The sequence below is a fragment of the Amblyomma maculatum genome, chromosome 1 (assembly GCF_055883805.1).
Source record: "Amblyomma maculatum isolate TAMU_Amacu chromosome 1, ASM5588380v1, whole genome shotgun sequence".
In the NCBI taxonomy this organism is placed as follows: Eukaryota; Metazoa; Arthropoda; class Arachnida; order Ixodida; family Ixodidae; genus Amblyomma; species Amblyomma maculatum.
Window position 1 is genome coordinate 135,328,551 of NC_139344.1, and position 20,037 is coordinate 135,348,587.

Here is a 20,037-nt window from a genome sequence, read left to right on the forward strand (position 1 = left end):
AATTATCGACCGAGAATAACTGTTGGCCGTAACGTCGTTAAGATTTTTGTGAATTTAGAAATCGCATTATTTCGATAGGTTCGTCTCCGTTTTGATAAAAAGTATTCAATGCGTGGTCCGGTTTGTGCTCTATCAGCGAAATTCGTTCTATGTTTGGGCTGTACCCCGAATCCTATGTTATTTCGGAGTTTTTCCTGCTAATTGCAACAATGATCAGATGTTATAGAGAAATATATGATAGAAAACAAGAGACACAGGGAATGCGCTTGTCCATCTTTCTGACTATTGGTTAACTGGCACAGCAGTAACGAATTCAATAATATTCATATGAAGTAATCCCTTCAGTTTGTTTTCCATAATTACTCCCTTCTGGGGTATTACGCAAGGATTGGGGAAACCGGTAGGTGTAAGCATAAGGGGCAGGAAGCGTACGTGCACAGTGGGTAAGGGAACAAACTCGAGTTAATGACGTTCTAGTCGAAATCGAGGTGAAGAAACGGGCAGGGCACGTATTGCAAAGGTAGGATAACCGATGGGCAACCGAGCGCCCAAACGACTGTCGTCTTGGTATAATTTTTTTAAGTTGCGTCAAAAGTAAATGTTCTCGCATTTAGTCATAACGAGAAGAAAGCTCAACTGGGAGGAGGAAACTTGGGCGCAAGTGGTAGCTCCCCCTTTTGGCAAAATTCAGAGGCAAGGGTTTCATTGTGACTGTTGAATACGTTTCACCTCACGCGGTCATGTAAATAGACAGAGAAAAAAAGAGGACACCCTTTCTATATAAAGCGCCAAGTGAAGCCCTCAGGCTGACTAACATAAAATCAGTCCAGGTGATAAGAGCGACCACGGGACGCCCACCTGAGCCATAACGTCGCGTCTCAAGGAGGTATCCGCGAAGTGGACAAGCGCTGACGTCACATCGGTGCCGGCGGTAGCAGCGGGAGCGAGATTGCCAAGCAGCGACTCGGTCTTTCTTCCAAAATCAGCACCTGACAAACGAGAAATCGTAACGACTCAATGGCTTTTGGAAAGGGAAAGGAACAGCTGGGCCAGCTATAAAAGCAGAGCGCCGCGCCGTACCAATTCATCCGCACCAGCCACTGTCGACATTGCAAGCATGGTCGCTCAGGTGAGAGAGCACGGACTGACGGAGAGGCAGGCGCGCCACTGCGAACCGCCGCTCAGGAGTACAGAGCCCTTCGCGCGGCGCGCGCGCGTGGCTGCTTCCGTTGCTCGCACAGCGTACGGCACTTGGAGGTATACGCGGCTCGCCCGAAATGCAGGAAGTTTGCTCGGCCACCGCGCGTGGTTACCGAATAGCGCCGCTTTTCCTTCACAATCCTATCCTGGCGCGCACCGGCGCGATGTCGCGGAATCAATTGTATCCTTTTTTTTTTTCTTCGTCTCACTCGGTTCTAAACATTTCGTTGCGCAGACTTTCCTCCAACGACCAAGTGCAAAGCTCGTCGAGAACGGGCCTAGGCCGACGAGCTCTGCGCTTAGATCACTACTTGGGAGGCGTTTACCGTGCATTCCAGTCGTGCTTCTGCCGGGAACGTACGCCTGTCACTGATATCTGCGCTACCTGTATCCTACAGTAAAACACTGCTTCCGCGCGGTGCCGCCTCGGCTGGTCGGCGTTGGCAATAACAGCGTAGTACCGGGCGAAAGCAGCGCACTGCAGTTTGCAACAATGTAAAGGAAGGTACTTCCGGACGGCTCTCGAATTAGCATATACCTCTATGTTTCAGGAGAGCTGGGGTACGTTATTTTTAAGGGTAATTTTTAGCCAGGAAGGAAAATTAGAAAGAGGGGAATAAGGGAACAACATAAAGCAACCAATGTCTCATTTGTGCGAAGTACTCACTGAATAGCCTGGGAGGGTGTCTAGGCCGGCCCTCCACTGCAGTTCCGGAGCTCTGGCGTTTTGCTGCTGCTGCATGGGCTAGACGTCTTAACTCAACAGCCGTATTTAGAAGAAGGTGAATTATAAAAAAAAAAAAACGAAAAAAGGCTCTTGTGCAACGCGCAGGGTAAAAATTACTCCGATGCTCTCCACTACGGCGTCGATCATTGCTGTTCCGGTGCAGTACAGGCACATGATGTACCCTAAAGGTTGCAATATCTAAGCTGAAGGAGGTTTGAATGGTTACATGTTTTAGTTTCAGCTTTCACTCTCCGCACTTTTGAAGCAACACCGAGCAAATAATTTCTTTTTTACCGAACCGGGATGGAAATCAAAGTCCCCATGCCGATGATTCCTCAGTAGATCCCGCGCCACCCTCCGATTACATCTCAGCGGTATGGACTAATCGATGTGGCGGCCAATAGTATTGCGGGAAAACCAGAGAAAAATAATCTTTTTTTTAATACCAACAACTGTGATCATTCGGTTTACACAAAGGTAAACAATGCTTTTAGGAGTTTTCGGCGTCATTACATCTTCCGTGCGCGATGTCCACGTCACTTCTAGTAGTGCCACTTGTATGGAATACAGGCCGCCCGAGATCCTCCACACACGCGGGCCCCGCATAATGGGGTAAAAAAAAAAAATGCCTTTATGTGCTTAATATCGCTCGAGGTAGCAACATGCCTATTGTCTTTAGGTTTGTGTCAGAGTGTGTTTTGGTTACAGATCTAAGTGTCGAACTGTGTACAGAAATATTTCTCTTTATGCATAATAACGTGAACTTGTAAGGCAACGCAGATGCAGAAAGAATTCTTTAGAGATATTATGACAGCTGTGACGTAAGCGATAACCTAGTTTGTATCGTAAACATTATTTCGTAGAACCACATATTTTAGACGCGTCTTTTGAATGCCCACCTTTCTTGCCTCTTGGTCGCCATTTCATGACCCAACACTTGAGACCATACACAGCAGTCTAAGCAAGACCCTTCAGGAGGCCTGCCTTCAACCTGACATTCTTTGGAAATAACGCGCATGATAGCTGCCAGTCATGATTTTGTACAGAAATTATGAATTTATCAATATGACCTTTTTGTCACCAGGTGCAGCTTCAGATCATATGCAATAATGTATGTTGTTTAAAAAAGATATAATATGCCCTTCTTCATATTTGCACAATTGTCGTATATTTCAGCACTAAGCTGAAACAGAAACACAAATGGAGCGCTATTTATGTCAATGCGATAACATTAGATAGAGTATATTGTTTCGGGAAACTTAAATTGCACTAGAAAAACCTCGATTGTTCGTGTAACTTGCCCAAACAAATAAATGACTCCATATGTTGCGCACAGCAAGTTTTATATCTCATGTTAAACCATTACTATCACGACAGACAAATCCTGGAGTGTCTCCATGCTTGAATGTCATAGACGGGTTCCCATAAACCTATAGGCAGCTGCCAGCGCAAAACAGGTGGCGGTAGTGGGTCGACGTCTTCATTGTTTTTTCCACTGCTGTCTTCGTCCGCATAGAAAAATTGTGAAAGTTAGCGTGAAATAATCAGATATTGTGCGAAATGTTTTGGTAACATGCTCTACAGACTCTGATATTGCCGCGTTTCTTACAGCTCCAAACAACAGTTCTATTTGCCTTGGTGGCTGTCGCTCTTGGAGGCTATCACGGAGGTCACGGTGGTCACAGCAAACAGTACAGAAAGCAGGATGTAAGCAAGCTCTTCTTTTCCACTTTTTTGTTTTACAATGTCACAGAAATTTTAGCACGTTAACAAACTTTCGCTATCTTTAAATGTAGCACTGACAGCCGTTTCGGATCATGCAGGTAAATATGCAGTTTTATTCTAAGATGCCTCACGCAAGGAAAAAATAATAACGCGGTTTTAACGCAGTTTTAACGTAGTTGAACCGAGTAAGGCATGTGAAAGCTTTTGCGCACAAATGAAAGCCGATGAAGGCGACAATGTGCAAAGCGCGAGAGTTTGTTGCAGTTTAACACGCGGAGTAATCGCCAGATGCTGGTGCCACTGTGCATGACAGGTTGCGGGATGCGACCTGGTTAAATCAGGCTTTAAGTACTTCCATGCAATAAAGAAACAAAGAAGGGCCGATAGCTGCAAAGCTCCATGCTCGTTTCCCAAGAAAAACATTTTAGATCCGGATCCGCCCCAACGTTGTTTTTTTTTTTTCTTTTTTCTTTTTTTTTCATGAGCTCAGCAAGTGCTTCGCACAAGAATCGTGGTCGGGCTTGACTGCGTTAAGTAGCGTGTTCGCACAAAAAAAAAAAAAACAAAACAAAAGAAAGTGATAGTACTCCGTCCTGTCTGCCCTTTCACCCCTGCACTGCGCTTGTAGATGAGCGCCAATTCCTGTGAGGCGAATGAGGTTTGAGCAGTCTGGCATATCTAGAAACAGAAACATTGATGCTAAACCAACTCAAATTTGATTGTTCCCCTGCAAACTTTCTTTAACGCGATAGCGTTAACTGCCCCGTTCTCGAAAATATGAGCGTACTTGCGTATCCTATAGGGGTAACGTGAATGCAAGAGTCCTGGTAGGCTTATTCTGACATCGCCCTTCCATGTGAAAGGAGAGGCCCGAGGTGGCAGCTCATGTTAAACGCAATGTCAGGCAACCCTACAAGTACATTCAGTGCGCGGCCGTGCCACCTGCCAGCGGGCACCAGCCAGCGCCATGGTGGTGATTTTTCGCTCACAACGCCAACGCCGAAGTTTCTGGGGAATTTTCTGTGAGCGAATATATATATATATATATATATATATATATATATATATATATATATATATATATATATATATATATATATATATATATATATATATATATATATATATATATATATATATATATATATTATTTTTGCTTTTCCACGAAGACAACGTAGTACATGAGCTTGACTATCCCACCGAAGTGGTAGCCACAGCCACACCAACAACAGCTTGTTCGTTCATCGGCCAAAACTACTATGATGGCATTCAAATTGTGTGAGACTGCACAAAAAGCGCACACAGCTATTGGCCGACCACAGCTGACCTCAGTGTGGCATGCTGTTCATCGCGTAATCACTTCGCCACGTTCGTTTTAGATTGTCTTCGATTGCGTAAAGTGGCGTCTTTCAAGGAAAACCTAATATGATGCTGTGCAGGACTACGGACACTACCGTTTCGGCTACGACATCGTCAACGGCTACGGCGCCATTAACGGTCGCCACGAGACCGGTTCGGCGTATGGCCCCGTGCACGGCTCCTACTACCTCGGAGACATCGACGGACGCCACCGGCAGGTGCACTACGTGGCCGACAAGTGGGGCTTCCGTGCCATGGTCAAGACCAACGAGCCTGGCACCAAGACGAGTTTGCCGGCGGCCGCGCCATACCACTCGGCCAACGGGAAGCACGTGCCCGCGTACGGCATCGGTGGAGGACACGGACACGGATACCATGGCTAGACGCTTACTTACCTGACGGCCACCGGAACCCACTTGTACGTGCCATCGCCCAACTGTCTCAGCGTGCCGCCAAAAAGCGAACAACATGTCATGAAATTAAGAATCCCATGTTTTAACAGCTCACCTTTAGCTTATAACCCGAGCGGCGACCAGCCGATTTAAAGACCGCTTTGGATGGGACCACAATTTATCAGTGGTATTGCCGGCGAGGTCGCGCCTGAGCACTGTGCAAGATATGATATTTAAGGGTGAATGCTTTGATTTACCACCCACCACCTGAATGCTCATAACAGCGGTGCTTCCTGATCCATTGAGCTATAACTGTTCCCGTTGCCTACGCTTTTCAGGAGGCAACGTGTCGTTATAAAATGCCTCGCTTTGCGTGCCCCCAAAAGCAAACAGCTGCAATGTCGAACTCGTTGTCTGCGCCTGGTACTAGCACCTCTTCCAGGTTCTTTATCTGATTTACGGCCAGAGACCGACTGCAAACGCGCTGAAATACTGTCCCGAGGCCATTTTATGAACAGGACATTCGTTCCACCTTGACGAATTGCAATTCTTGGGCGGTTAAGAGGCGTTATCTAGAAATGTAAGCGCAGATTCTCAAAACGCATCGTACGTCACACGGAAAAAAGTTCGTTCCCTCACTAGACAGCGCGCGTGAGACGCCTAATTATAAAACTGGCATTGGGTACTAACCAACACCCATATGCAATACCTATATTAATCCTGCGCCCTGAGTTTATTTCATAATCTTACGTTGTTAAATGGACGCCAACTGCACGCAGAAAAGAAGGCACCTTTGGCTCCTTTCGAAGTAAGGATTCGCCTTCATTAGGATACTGTACCGTGCTGCATACATAAATTGCGTACCTTTTTCCGAAGTAGAAAGGCCGCCGAGTTTGCTCCTGGATCATGACGAGCGGCTCCTATTGCAACAACTGCGCTATAAACCTCTCAATGTTCAGCGGATTTTATGGCTTAGCAGATCGAACGCTAAGCTATGCCTGGAGGGATAAGATGTGGCCACACCATAGCTAAGCAGGAATTATGAGCAGCAGTGAGCTCTTTTGAACAGCGTTACACATCAGCGATTGCACTAATTCACTGTTAGCCTTTCAGGTTTCGTCATTAACCGGCCCATGAGTTACTAGCCAGCTGGTCGCAATACGCCGATATAGGAAAACGGGGTGCGTAATATAATCGCTGCCAAACGATGGCATATTCACTACGTTTTCCAGCTAAGGTGAGAGTTACATTATATTCGTCTTACAGCCGGCCTTCTTCGCTTTATATCTTGTCACAGCCTGTTATAGACAGCTTAATTCACAATAAATTACTGCATATTAGTGTTCCATAAACCACTAAATTCTAGCTTAACACCTGAACCAAAGTTGTGCAGAGAAGAAACCAATTGCATTCGATAACATGGCGGCGCCTGCTTTGATGGTGCGAGGAGGGCAGTTGATTTGTCATGGCTGAAACAGGTCGCGCGCCGGCACTGCACGCGAGCGGTAATGCGGAAGGAAGTGGGCGCCAAAGGCAAAAGCGTTAGGATCAGCGGTTCGTTCAAGCGGCGAAACATTCTACCCTGGACAGTTGTTCCTAAAAGAAAAACAAAAACGTTAAGAACGTATTAGTAGACCCAACGAGGACTTGAGAGTGATATCGTGCCGGGCTTCTTTGGCGAAGAACTTTTTAGCGGTCCACCTCAGCACGCCAGTTACTATCGCCTTTGAAGCTTTTACTCTGTTCGATGACATCTTATTCCGTCTCTTTGCCGTCGCGAATCTGGCGCGATGCCTGACGTAACCGAATCACTCCACGTCGATCACACGCGTAACATCCATTTTGCTGGCCACACTAATGTCTCCCCTTTATCGCTGCTGCACGCATGTGCCAAAATGGCGTAGAGGTAGCGCATTAACTCTGAGACACAAGGCACGAAAGCTAAACGTCTACTTTAAAATAATCAATCGATTTTCTTCAGACCATTATTTAATTTACTTCCTTAAAGGTCACAACCCATTTTGGATGGGGCTCTTGTTACGTCACAGACCTTTTCAGCCAACGGAATTATTGTCCCACCAACTCCGGATTTCTCGTCGAACGGGAAGTTCAACGTTATCGCATTAATATAAACACTAGATCAGCAAACGTTTCCTAAACTAGCGTGATTCGCCAGCTCGCGATCACTAGCCACTAACAATAGCCCACAAGGTAGGATAGAATACTTTTGTTAGCGTGCGCTGATGAATCAGTGGGATGAAGCTCGGCACTTTTCTTCTCCCTAATTTATACTCTTCTGAGAGAGGGGCTTTTATACATGCTGCCAACAATTGCCGCACTTAACCAGAAGACAAGTGTTGTCGATACTTGGTCAGCAGACTGAGACTTTCCTTCTTTTTTATTATAGTTTTATACTCCATGATCATCCCCCTCCTCTCCCCTACTTCTCCTCGGAAACCTAGATCATATCGGAGTAGTAAAAAGCCAGCAACTGAAATGCGCTGCTTAGTATGACCGGTATAGTATGAGAGGCATACCTACTTTTTCGAGTCTGCAGTGTATCTAATGCCACCTTCATTCCTAACTACTCCTCAATAAGCGTGGTAGCGCCGGGAGAACTTGTGTTTTAGCCACTCCATACGCAGGACCACGTTCTCAATGTTCTTCGCTTTTAAGGACAGTTGGAGATTTACTCATGGCGATAAAATCCGCATTAATGATAAACGAGCGCACAAATACCAAAATGACAACCAGTAGTGGACAGCTCTGTCGCGCGACCAGGTAATCGGGCCTCTGATTTGCTGAACGCAAGCTACAGCTTCCCCAACGCTGTCATGTATTAGAGAGATGGAGTATCTATTTCAGAATACTTTGTATATCGGTATATCGAATTCGTTGTTCACCAAGTGGCCAATGTGACAAATATTACGCATGTCAACCTTTATTTCACTGGTGACGACCGTGAGAAACCTGGTTTGTGCTGCCAAATCATTACATATCACATCTTAAAACTGATAAAAAGTTCAATTTTCGTCGTCGACGAAAATACTTTTCCCAGCCCTGGATGTTCCCGCCAGCATAAAAAAAAAATTGCAGCCTTAAGGTGTCACCATTCTTGCTCAAAGAATTACCTCCATTTCTTGTGGTCCAAGTTGCTCTCCTCCGCCTTCAGAATTATGCAACAGCGTCTTCGGTCGCGTTTATTAACTGAGTTGGTGGAATAGTATATAATTAACTGAAATTTACAAGCAACCTCATGGCGAAGCGCAAGTAATTTGGCAGCTGGGATGCAGGAAGCTTATTTGGATGCAGCGTCCAATATAGAAGCCTGTTCATAGTACCCTTACCGCTTCTATCGGGCACTTGTTGAAAAGGTGAGTGCGAGCACAGTGAGTAAAACCCTCCAACAGCCAATGACAGCTAGGTTGCAAAAATTGCGTGTTTTTGCAAAGGCGTACACAAAAAGAGGATGTTCATTCTAGCGTGTGGTGAGAGTGAAGAGCATCTCCTCTCTTACCAACACAGCTGTCCCAAAACGTTTGCCGACAGCAACTTTACCTGACCAAAAAATGTGTCCAGATGCACTGCAACCAATTTACTCAAGAAAATAAATCCGGCTTAGCCAAGTTTTTTTTTTTTTTTTTTTTTTTTTTTTTTTTTTTGCAAGCAGATCTTGGTTACGCTACAATTTTTGACGTGTTCTATTTGATAATCTTTTACATGAATTATGTATGTTCACCCTTCAAAGAGCCATTCATATTTTACTAATTTTGACCGCAAACGTAACATTTAATTACTCTTCAACCTCAAGCGCGCACCCCCCCCAACACACACACACACACACACACACACACACACACACACACACACACACACACACACACACACACACACACACACACACACACACACACACACACACACACACACACACACACACACACACACACACACACACACACACACACACACACACACACACACACACACACACACACACACGTGTGTGTGCGTACTGACTTAAAAGTTAAGATTTGTAAAATAATGCCTGATATCCACTTAGCCATTGTGGCGAAGATAAAACTAAAGGCTACACAATTCTCGGCTCTGAATCTTTGCCACGGTTCATCTGTTTTGCTTTTAGCGCATGAGTGCTGTAAGCAAGGTGTTGTGGATATGGTTTCGCAGGCCTGCCCTCTTTCCGAAGAGGAGCGGCGACCGACCAGCGGCTCCACCCTTGCCTGTGAACCTCGTACGTGCTGCGTGTTTCTCGTGGCTCCCAGAGAGCACGAAGTCTACGTCTTCTATTCTCCCCTGCTCAGTCCTCCGTGCTTCTTCGTGGGTGCTCGACGTGTAATATACATGTACATAAATAAATTATTTCCTGCTACCGCATCGAAGGCACTGCATCCTGCATTTTCTCTTTCTTTTTTTAGTTATCATTACAGGTAAAAAGACCAGATGATAAGCGAAAGTTGAATATAATTTGCGCTTAAAAAAACAACAACAGAAACTGAAAGCAAAGCTTAAAACATAACAAAAATGTTCAGTGTAGCGTGCATTGGTAAATATTCAAGGACTACCGAAACATCCATTCTGCGTCTGCCCACCACCAGCAAAACATTTCAAAAACTCCCGCGAAGTTTGAACAAATGAAATGTCTAAACTAACAGTGACGTCAATATAAGCCTCTAAGCCTTAATGCTAGCCCATCTATGTCAACAGCTTTTAACATTGTAGCAATAAAGGCGCCGTTTTCTAAAGAATCCTGCGTCGTCTTTGGCGTTGTGACGAAAAGTCACGGGCATGCCTTAGTCAGGTGATAGTTGACAAGTAACATGGCTGGGGCACTGATTGGTCGGCGAGTTGTTTGACGTCACGAGATCACATGACATGACCGATTTGGCAGTCCCTGCCAACTGGACTAGCTCCTTGGAGCTGGGAGAGGGATATAGGAATAGATACCTGCGGTGCCCTTGGATCCCAAATCAGACATGTACGCTACTCGTACAGTCGAAACAGACACCTTCGTACTGCTTAGTTAGAGCGGGATTTTATCGGGTGGTCTTTCACATAATTTTGTATCTTACAACTGCATGCAAAGGACGACATGTGAAAGAGAAAACGCGTGCATAAATTAAAGGATGAGCGAATTAAGTGAGTAGCAAAGTGCATATAGGCGACCGAGGATTTGCCAGGGCAGCCACAGACGGGTGGATTTCCCGCTGTCGCGTGATACCCTTAAAAGTGGAGTTTAAGTGTGCCCCAGATTCTTCGTGACGTTAACGTTGCACGCGTTGTCGTGGTCTCTGCAGCCTTTTGCAATGATCGGGGCGCCGTGCGATAGCAACAAGCGCAGCCCTATCGAGGGGAAGAGCACTTGTTAGGGTATAATGTAACGTTTAAGCAAGTAAATTTTGTTGATGACTGCCTGCATAATAAAATTGAGGCTAACTGCTGAAACTCTAGCAAGCAAGAGACAGTAATGCTGAAATAAGGCTTTTGGCGATTAATCAAATCTTTGCAGTTCAAAGGTAATCTAAAATGAAAAATGCAAAGTGAATTCCTTAATAAATAAACAGTTTCTCTACCAGTTAGGACTGTTCAGCTTTAGCCTTAGGCCACATTATGCTGATTGGTTTCTTGACATTATTTCCACCCTCGTCTAATTTCCGTCGTCGTGGCCGTGAAAGAGTAGGCATCAGTCGCCTAAAGCCTTATGGTGACAACATGATGTGCACCGCGCATTCAATCACCATGGTCATATCCTCCTCCCCGATGGCCCACTGTAAGGAGACGGTGTGTCGACGCGCCAAATACAATGCTGCCGCCGAGCGTGCGCTGCTGGTTGGTGTTAAAACGACCGCTGCTTTTCAGTGAAATGTTGCATTGAAGCATTCTAACTTTTTTTTTTTTTTTTGCAAACAAAAACAAAAAGCAATTCAGCTTTGAGAGGAATCCTCAAGTTTTTATTGCTACGAACTCGAATATTGAAATGAAATTTAGTATAAAAATGCGCCAATAGTATTTTTTTTTTTTTTAGAATGAATATGCAACCGGCGCCGCGGGTCACAGAGTATAGGTTTCGCCGCCACCTGTGACTGGCCAAGATGTCGAGTGACGACACACCGAGGACCGGAGAAACTGTCGATATGGCTCCAACGCTGTATTGAGTGCAGATCGCAGCTTTCCGCGGCGTTTTAAGAATGGTTATGGCACGCTCTTTCCTTACGAGTGACGACCGGAGGATTCACCGTGCGAATTCGTACTATATAGTTGCACCCACAACCGACGCAGCCTCTCCGTTTCGTAGAGCGGAGATCAGCCATCAGCGTCTACTTGCTTTGAAAACTTGCTTTCGTACAGAGTAAAGAATTTTATAAGCCAGCTCATGTCGTTATTAGAAAAAAAAAAAAATTGTATATCACCCTCAGCGAAACCTTGACCCACATTGTTTGGAAGGAAAAGTCGCGAACAATGCACAAGCCAACTCCCACAATCAGAGGCTTAGTGCCCCGCCCAAAACACCATTGTTCTGAAGAAAAGGCCCAAGACGCTGTTTAAAAAATCCCCTACTCTGAGGGACAGACGTCGCGTCTGGGAACGAGGAATTTTCAGGAAAAGATGATGCAGCGCACATCTGACGTGAGGCAAAAAAACACCGATAGAAGCGCGGCAGCCGAGCTCTGCGTTGCACGTGGGACAGTGACGGAACTGTTGTGATTGAAAGGAAGCCAAACCCGTGCAGAACGCTACTAGAGTCATAACACGTACAGCCGACGTGGGGAACCCTCACCTCTTCCTACACCTACCGCACGGTATAAATTCAATGACCCGAAGAAGGTAGACGCGTGTTTAAAAGCCAAGCTACGACTCCCCCGCACTCACACTTTGATGAGATAGTTTCAAAACGTCGTGTTTTGTTTTTTCTTGATTTTGTTTTTTGTAGGAACTTCGTCAACGTTCATTTTTCGTTTAATTTGCATCCACAATTAGATAGATTTGTGTTTTAGCGTGAATCGCGCTATTATTATTCGTGATGAGGTAACAACGGATGCAAAATTACGGTGTCGCATGGATAGATTCGAGGCTTGCTTGCTTCGACGCGTCGAAACAAACCTCGCTCAGTGCTCTCTAGTGTAGATCTAGCCGCCCCTGTGCCGAGGTGAGCGTCACACTGCGCCACACGACCCGACTAGTCCCGTGGTCTACCACCCCTGCCTTCGTCTGTTGCGCTCTTTGACCTTCAATATGTATCATCAACTCGCCCGTTTGGCTATAGTGTTTAACTGCAATGAGGCTTCCACAGGGATTCGAGAGCATGTCAGGCGCATGATGTTTCGAAATGATAGGAGCTTGCAAAGCCAAGCCGGCACAATCTGCGACACAGTGGGCGCTTCTCAATCGCCTGCCCGCTCGCGTAAAATCATCATCAGCGCGTGCGACTGATGAGTTGCTCGATATTTAACATAGAAAGCTGTGGTTTGCACCCTCGTGCAAGAAACTGCGGCATGCCATTGCAAACACGCACAGAAGCTGTTTGTCCTTCCCACTGGATGATCGCACTCTGCGAACTGATTTCTAGAAGTTTAGCAGGCTTTAAAACCATCTCAGTGCCTCTTTAACCCCATTTATTTATGTATAAGTTTGCTTTTTCTACTTCCTATAGATTTTTATCTGTTCATATCGTCCATGTTTCTTGAATTCAAGCGTTTTGTTAGAACACGGTGCCTACCAGTTCAGCGTGGAGCGCTGGAGAGCTGCCGTGAAGAGCAAGTAAATCTAGAGAGTAAACAAAGTTGATGTCAGGCCACGGCTACAATGCTCTATAAAAACTGTAGCCTCTCAAAAGTCCAGCCACAGAAAGACTTTTCGGGGCCAAAAGTTACCGCACTCTCATAACTCTTCACTTGATAACAGGAGACAGCATTTAGAGGACAATAGCGATTGGGTACGTATATGTTCCCATCAAAGGGATCATTGTCACAGCTTCAACGCCCGACCGCGCTCTCCGCCATTGCTGCCGCTGGGTTCCTTTTGACAAAGAGGGTAAGCCAGAGAGGCATGATCACTGTACCTGAAAGCCAACTGGTTAAACTCTAATTTCGGGGTTAATAACATTTTCCGCACAGCACTCGAGCGCCCTGCACAACTGAGACGCGTAGTGTACTTGTCTCTTAAAACATCATGGTGTACTGCCTTAGCTACCTGGAATAATGAAAGTAAATCGTTAAGTTAGCGTCTGTACCTAGAAGCAACAGTTTGGAAGCAGTACTCTTTAAACAAATTTTGTAATAAACTTTTTCATAGTGAATCGTTCTGCCTCTGACAGTGGTCAAAGAGGCAATGAACTGCCTGCATGCATGACAGTTACAAATACGAAATTCCCGCTACAATATACATGTACAAATAATTAAAAAACCGTTCTAAGCATCGTAAATATCTTTTTCAGAATTACCGATAATTTGAGGTTGAACAAACATATTTAGGACACCTGTCATCATCATCATCAGCATCATCATCACCATCAGCCTGACTATACCCACTGCAGGGCGAAGGCCTCTCCCATATTTCTCCAATTAACCCGGTTCTGTGCTAGCTGCATCCACTTGACCCCTGCGAACTTCTTAACCTCATCCGCCCACCTAACTTTCTGCCGCCCCCTGCTACGCTTTCCTTCCCTTGGAATCCAGTTTGTTACCCTAAGCGACCATCGGTTATCCTCTCTTCGCAATACGTGTGCCTATGCCTATTTATTCTTGATTTCCACTAGAATGTCAGTAACCTGAGTTATTTCTCTGACCTGTGGATTCACCCAAAGTAAGTTTTCTAAAAAGATACTACGGAATGCCACTCCCACTGACGTGTCATATGGAACGGTGGTAAGACCAGCACTGGAATGTACGAGTGTCGTTTGGTACCGTAACAGTATAATCGAAGTTAGCAAATAAGAAACGATCCAAAGGTTAGCAGTCCGATCGGTTCATTTTTTCGAGCTACTACAGAAAGCGCTACTTGATAGAACCGGTCAATCATCCTTGTCTCTAAGGAGAAAAACAGCGGGGGTGGAATTCCATTAAGAGCTTTAAATTAAGAACTTAGGTCCTGAAGTATATCTACGACGTCCACTACGGGTATCCCCCTCGTACAAATCACCCTCATGCCATACGGCCCTATACACCAAAGGTCGATAGATTCAAATTTTCATGTCGCATTTGAGCCATTGTTGACTGAAACATGATCAGTGAGTTTTCACGCTCAGCTGAAATGATTCAGCAAAGGCAGGAAATGTTTGGTGTGTAAACGTATTTGAAGCTTTTTTTTTTTTTCTGACACTCTAACAGCCCGCAAGGTCTTAACAATAAATAAATAAATAGACCTTTTTTACGTCGCAGTCGGGAACGACATTGGTTGATTTCTATTAGCCCTTTCAGTATGTAGCGTAGTAACATTCCACAAACTTATACAGGTGCTGAAAGAATAGCAGGGAGCGCAACTGCGGCGTTAATCTCTTCTAGCGCGTTGCATAGAAGGTCTAAGATTTGGCGTGTTTCTGAAAAAACTCATCACTTGTACTACAACAACAGACAAGAAAGAAAGGAAACTCGATTTTAGCACTAAAACTTGTTCGAGTAGTTCGAGCACTGAAGCATGTTTCCTGTTATTTTGGCTGTATCTGTATTTCGTGAGCAGCCATCTATAATTGGCTGTTTTATAGAGGGAAAGCTACCAATTCTATTTTAGTTTTCTCCTTTGAAGCTGAGGCAAGCACTCCGTGCCAAGTTGCTTCAAAATGGCATCAGCGTAACTGCAATGTGCCCTTTATATGAACAATGCCAATCGTTGCTGCAATTTCATGCGCGTAATAATATTTAAGGGATGATATCTCTCCTGTGCTTTTTCTATCACACTTAACGCGTCGGGTAAGACCTGTGTTTTATGGAAAAATAAGTAAATTAGTACCGAGTGGTGGAGGCAGCAGAAGCTCCAGTTCGCCAGAGCTGTATTTATTTTTTTTTTTCTGCAGTTTTGGTAGCGGCTCTGGCAGGTGATTAAGCCCTGCTGTCAACGGCTGGCCCTGTTTTCGACTAGCGCAGCTTTCTCTAAAGTGTGCATGTACAACGAAAAAGAAATTCATTTCAAGCATAAGACCTATCCTCCTAAGACTACATATAGAGCGGGACCTTTTCATCTTTTTAGGCTATTCCCCCTATCCAACCGAGTACTGTGCTCACTTCCCATGTGGTCCTTTCTATTTTCATTTATTTACATTTAGGAGAGAGCCCATAACGACGCAACACAGTAAACAAGCAAAACAGCAGTGCAGTAAAAATGGAATAAGTACTTTCTTTTGGGCGAGTTGGTTCATATTAGCAAAAAGGTAAAAGACTTGCGCAAAAAGTAGAAGAAGAAAGAGACGTGACAACGCTCTTTCGTGACAACAGAGACGAAAGAAAGAGACGTGACAACAAGAGACGCGCTCTGTCTTGTTGTCACGTCTCTTTCTTCTTCTACTTTTTGCGCAAGTCTTTTACCTTTTTGCTAGTAAAAATGGAGATAACCGTTTTCGTCAAGGTGTTCACCTAGGGCAAAGAAACGAAGATAGTATTGAAGTCGGTTTCATTATTCGGTTACGAATGAATGCGCATGCGAATTACCATAATTTCTGAACTATAGTCAGCACCCGTTAATGACCTGACTCCACAGCGCTTAAATTTTCGCGGAATTGTTAGTAAACGGCACGAAGACCATGTGGCCAGAATGGACAGTCCGCGAAACCATAAGAGCACTAAAATATTATCGAGCCTATAGTTGCAACAAATACGACCGCCTTACAACTGGTCGTGATCGGCATTATCCAAGCTGTTGGATTAAAAGAAGAACACAAACAAGGTCTGTAATAGCTACATCGAGGAAAGGCTTGTATTTCCAGAATTCTTCGCCCCGATGTCTTTGTTTGTTTTTCCTTCATTCGAGAGCTAGCGACTGCAGCACTAACTTTGTGAACTTCCTTCCCGTAAGGATAAACGCAGAGTAGCCCATTTCGTTGGCCGTTCGTGATGCCAGCCGGGAAACGGTATGCTACAAGGCTGCAGATTATATCAAACACCGTTTATCAGCAAAGTGCTTTATTTTAAAAGTGCATGGGCTGCAGAGAAAAACGCGTGATATTCTTCCAGCAGGGATAACTGCTCGAGCCACCAGTTGCGGGGCAAAAAAAAAAAAAAAGAGTTGAATTGAGCGCCAATATCGCTGTAAAACTCGCCACGTTAGTGATAGTTACGTTGGGCATTAGACGATGTAATAGGCGATATTGAGAACAAAATAAAAAACCCGTGTGATTAGCACCTGTAAGTATATAACCAAATAACCCACGCGGCACGATATTTCAGCATTTGAACAGACCTTCTCCATGAACTGTATACATTAACAATTACGCCAGTTTAGTGCAGTAACGTCTCCACCATGAACTGCTGGTCGGTGCCGAACGACATATATGATCGCGACTGAAATAGAAATTTCCCGCGGATTTTCAAGTGATGACTGTCACATTGCAATGGCTACGCTAATCTCGCGTTGAAACCCCGATATTAATTCAGCAAAACAAAAGGCGCCCAACCTGTCTCAACGGCTTGACCACCAGGTCCATGAGAGTTGATGACAGTGGGTATATATCTGATCGTGTTGATTGTTGGTTGGTTAAAGATTGTGAATTATTTGCAGTGCTTTCATGGAAACTAAATACTGTCGTTATTTGTTCGTTTCCCATCGGTATTGATAGTGCAATGTTGTGGGTCGTATGGAGATTAAAAACGGCAGGAGCCACTCCCTCCGTCCTGTGTCTTTAGCGGTTTTTAATTTCCTTCCTTATGTCTTATCAACTGGCCTGCAGATTTGCCCTTATAGGTTTGGGACTCGTGCGCCGCAAACAATCATTAGCGCTTCTGCGGGCGCAAACTACTTCCTGTAAAATGAAGCCTGTGAATGTATGTATGTGCGGTCTCAGGTTAAGAACTGCATGGTTTATTTAAGGTTCAAGATGCTACAAGCAAACAAGAAAACACATCACTGCAAGTCATCAAATAGGAAGCTATACTGTCGCTTTTTCGTGAAAAATCACTCGTACTGGAAAATTAAGTTTGTTTCATTTATGGGGCTTAAAGCCGCGAACCGATATAAGCTATGATGGACCCCGTAGTGGAGGGCTTCGAATAATCTCGATCCCCTGAGGTTCTTTAACGGGCCCTGACATCCCACAATACACGTGCGCTTTGCGTCTAACCTCCATTAAAGCTCTGCCACCACTGCCGGGGTCAAGCCGGGTCTCCCAGCTAAGCATTCAAGAGCCCTAACTAAACTGAGCCACCTCGGCGGGGCGCAAAATATTTGGGGACACATTAATTCCACCTTTAAAGGTATGGCGCGAAAGCAACTAGTAAAGGCTGAATCCGTCTGTGGCTCCCCTTGCGGGTCCTCTTTCGCATACATGCACTTTGCTGCTCGTTTAATCCCTGATTCCTCAATTTCTGCGTCTGTTATCTCACACATACTCATTTCTGTACACTCAGCTTCAACGTTACGTGAAATACCACCCGACATAAGATATACGTCCGCTTTAACCAAACAGCGGCAACGTGTCTGCGTGGCCTAGGAGTAGCGAGTGCGACTCGGGATCCAATGATCACAATGGGTACAATTCCCATGTCACTCTTTTATCTCAAAAGAGTTACCCAGGTTACAGCTCTTGCCAAATCGGTAATGTCATGTGGCATCACGTGACGTCACGCTATCCGCCGGCAAATCAATGCCCAATCATGCCACCTACCTCTTGTCAGAAATATGCTTGTGAAGACGCGACAGTTTCGAAGAATGGGGCGTTTAAAACCGTTGAGTTAAAATTAATGTTTTCATGATGACAAATCGGCGTTAGAATTACATTTTTGCACACACACACACACACACACGCACGCACGCACGCACACACACGCACAAACACACGCACACACACATACACAATTGTTGTATTATGTGTCGAAAAAAGTTAGGAGATCTAAAGGGGATCAAATAACTTATTATTGAACTAAGATTAGTCAATTATCCTTTATTATTTCAGACAGGAAGTATTATGCAATTTCAAATATGAGCTAAAGAGGAGGAAATTCCAAATAAGATTTTATACGACACAAGAAAACCACATTTCTTAAGCCCTGCAGCGCTGGGAATTCTGGCCACTGCTTTAGACGCGCGTGAATGAAACCTAGCATTCGAAGCGCGCAATTATGCACGCCTACGAGTGACGCATTCGTGACGTCGCCGAGCGAACCGAGCAGTGCGGAGGCTTCTGCTGCCGCTCGCAAAATACCCGTCTGGCGCTGCGTCGTCTTTTCACGACCGCGGCTTATCGGCTGTCTGACTGTGCTTAACCGAAGTCCGGCATAAAGGTATTTTATTGGCCGACATCTCATTTTACTTCCTTTTGGTTTGCGTGAACGGCTGTACGTAACTGGCTGGCAACTTTGTTCGCGCACTGGTGTCCAATATTTCGGACGCCAGTGCGGACACTCAATTCTTTCTGGAAATACATTCGAGAGCAAGAAAACCTTAGGCTTCCTCCAAGTTCTAGGATGGTATAGTTATTATATCTTCGTAATGACATTAGTTGCTGTATGTGTTCAACAAGGTTTAGTGTGCAACCTTTTGATCACTGCATACAAATTGTCTCCTAATATATCACCTAGTTTCGATGACAAGTTAGAATGAGTATTGAAACGATTAACGCAGATAGGTTTCTGAAAATACTTTATTGATAAGTTGCGTATCTCAAGGCCGTTTACGCAAAAACAGTAATCGCACAGCAATCAGTACGGGCTGGAAGTGACCTCCCTGAATTGCAATGGACATCAGCAAGCGATATTTCACTGATTTTGAGGGACGTTTTCAAGAGACGTTTTGATTTGTTTTAGATCGTAAACGCTCGCCGATTCTAATTCGTACACCTTGCTCTTTAAGTAACCCCACAAAAAAAATCGAGTTTAGTCAAGTCTGCAACGCGGTAATCAGACAATTGGTCCACCACGCCCAATCCACCGTTCTTGGAAAGAACTGTTCAGGAACTGCACAGCCTGCGTCGCCGAATTTGGAGGCGCTCCATCATGCTGAAACCACATTGATCTCAAAGCGTTCTGTGGCAACTCGGAAACAAAACTGGACACTCAGCTTTTTACAATGACACCCACAAAACTCTTGCCAGTGGTATTGCCGTCAATAAAATAAGGGCCAAGAATAGGACCGCAGAAAATAACGCACCATACATTTGCCGACCACCGAACCTGATGCTGGTGTGGGGTGAGCGTAGCCAATGTGGGTTCGACTGGGACCAGTATTGTTATGAACATTGATCACTCCGTTCCTGCTGAATTGAGACTCGTCAGACCACAAGATATTTTGCCAGATGTCAGGGGCCTGATCCCATTGGATTACGCACCAATTACGGAAGTCCAATCTTTTTTGGTAGTCACTCGCCGTCAATATCTGATGCAGACGCATATGGTAAAGACGGTACACGTATGTGCACTGATAGCAGCCTCCAAACTGTGGATGTATTGGCAACGGTCGTTTGAGCGATCTCTAGCA

At 45.0% G+C, this 20,037-nt stretch overlaps 1 protein-coding gene across 1 annotated transcript; it reads left to right on the plus strand.

Annotated features, from left to right (window-relative positions):
- Positions 1-1,117: 1,117 nt before the first annotated feature.
- Positions 1,118-5,394, plus strand: LOC146203998 (adult-specific rigid cuticular protein 15.7-like). Its single transcript, XM_084603897.1, has 3 exons — positions 1,118-1,129; positions 3,539-3,634; positions 5,092-5,394. Exons 1-3 carry the CDS (start codon positions 1,118-1,120, stop codon positions 5,392-5,394), a joined length of 411 nt encoding a protein of 136 aa, XP_084460023.1.
- Positions 5,395-20,037: the final 14,643 nt, after the last annotated feature.

Coding starts and splice junctions, on each gene's coding strand:
- LOC146203998 (XM_084603897.1), top strand. Junction 3,635..5,091: donor AACAGTACAGAAAGCAGGAT/GTAAGCAAGCTC, acceptor GATGCTGTGCAG/GACTACGGACACTACCGTTT.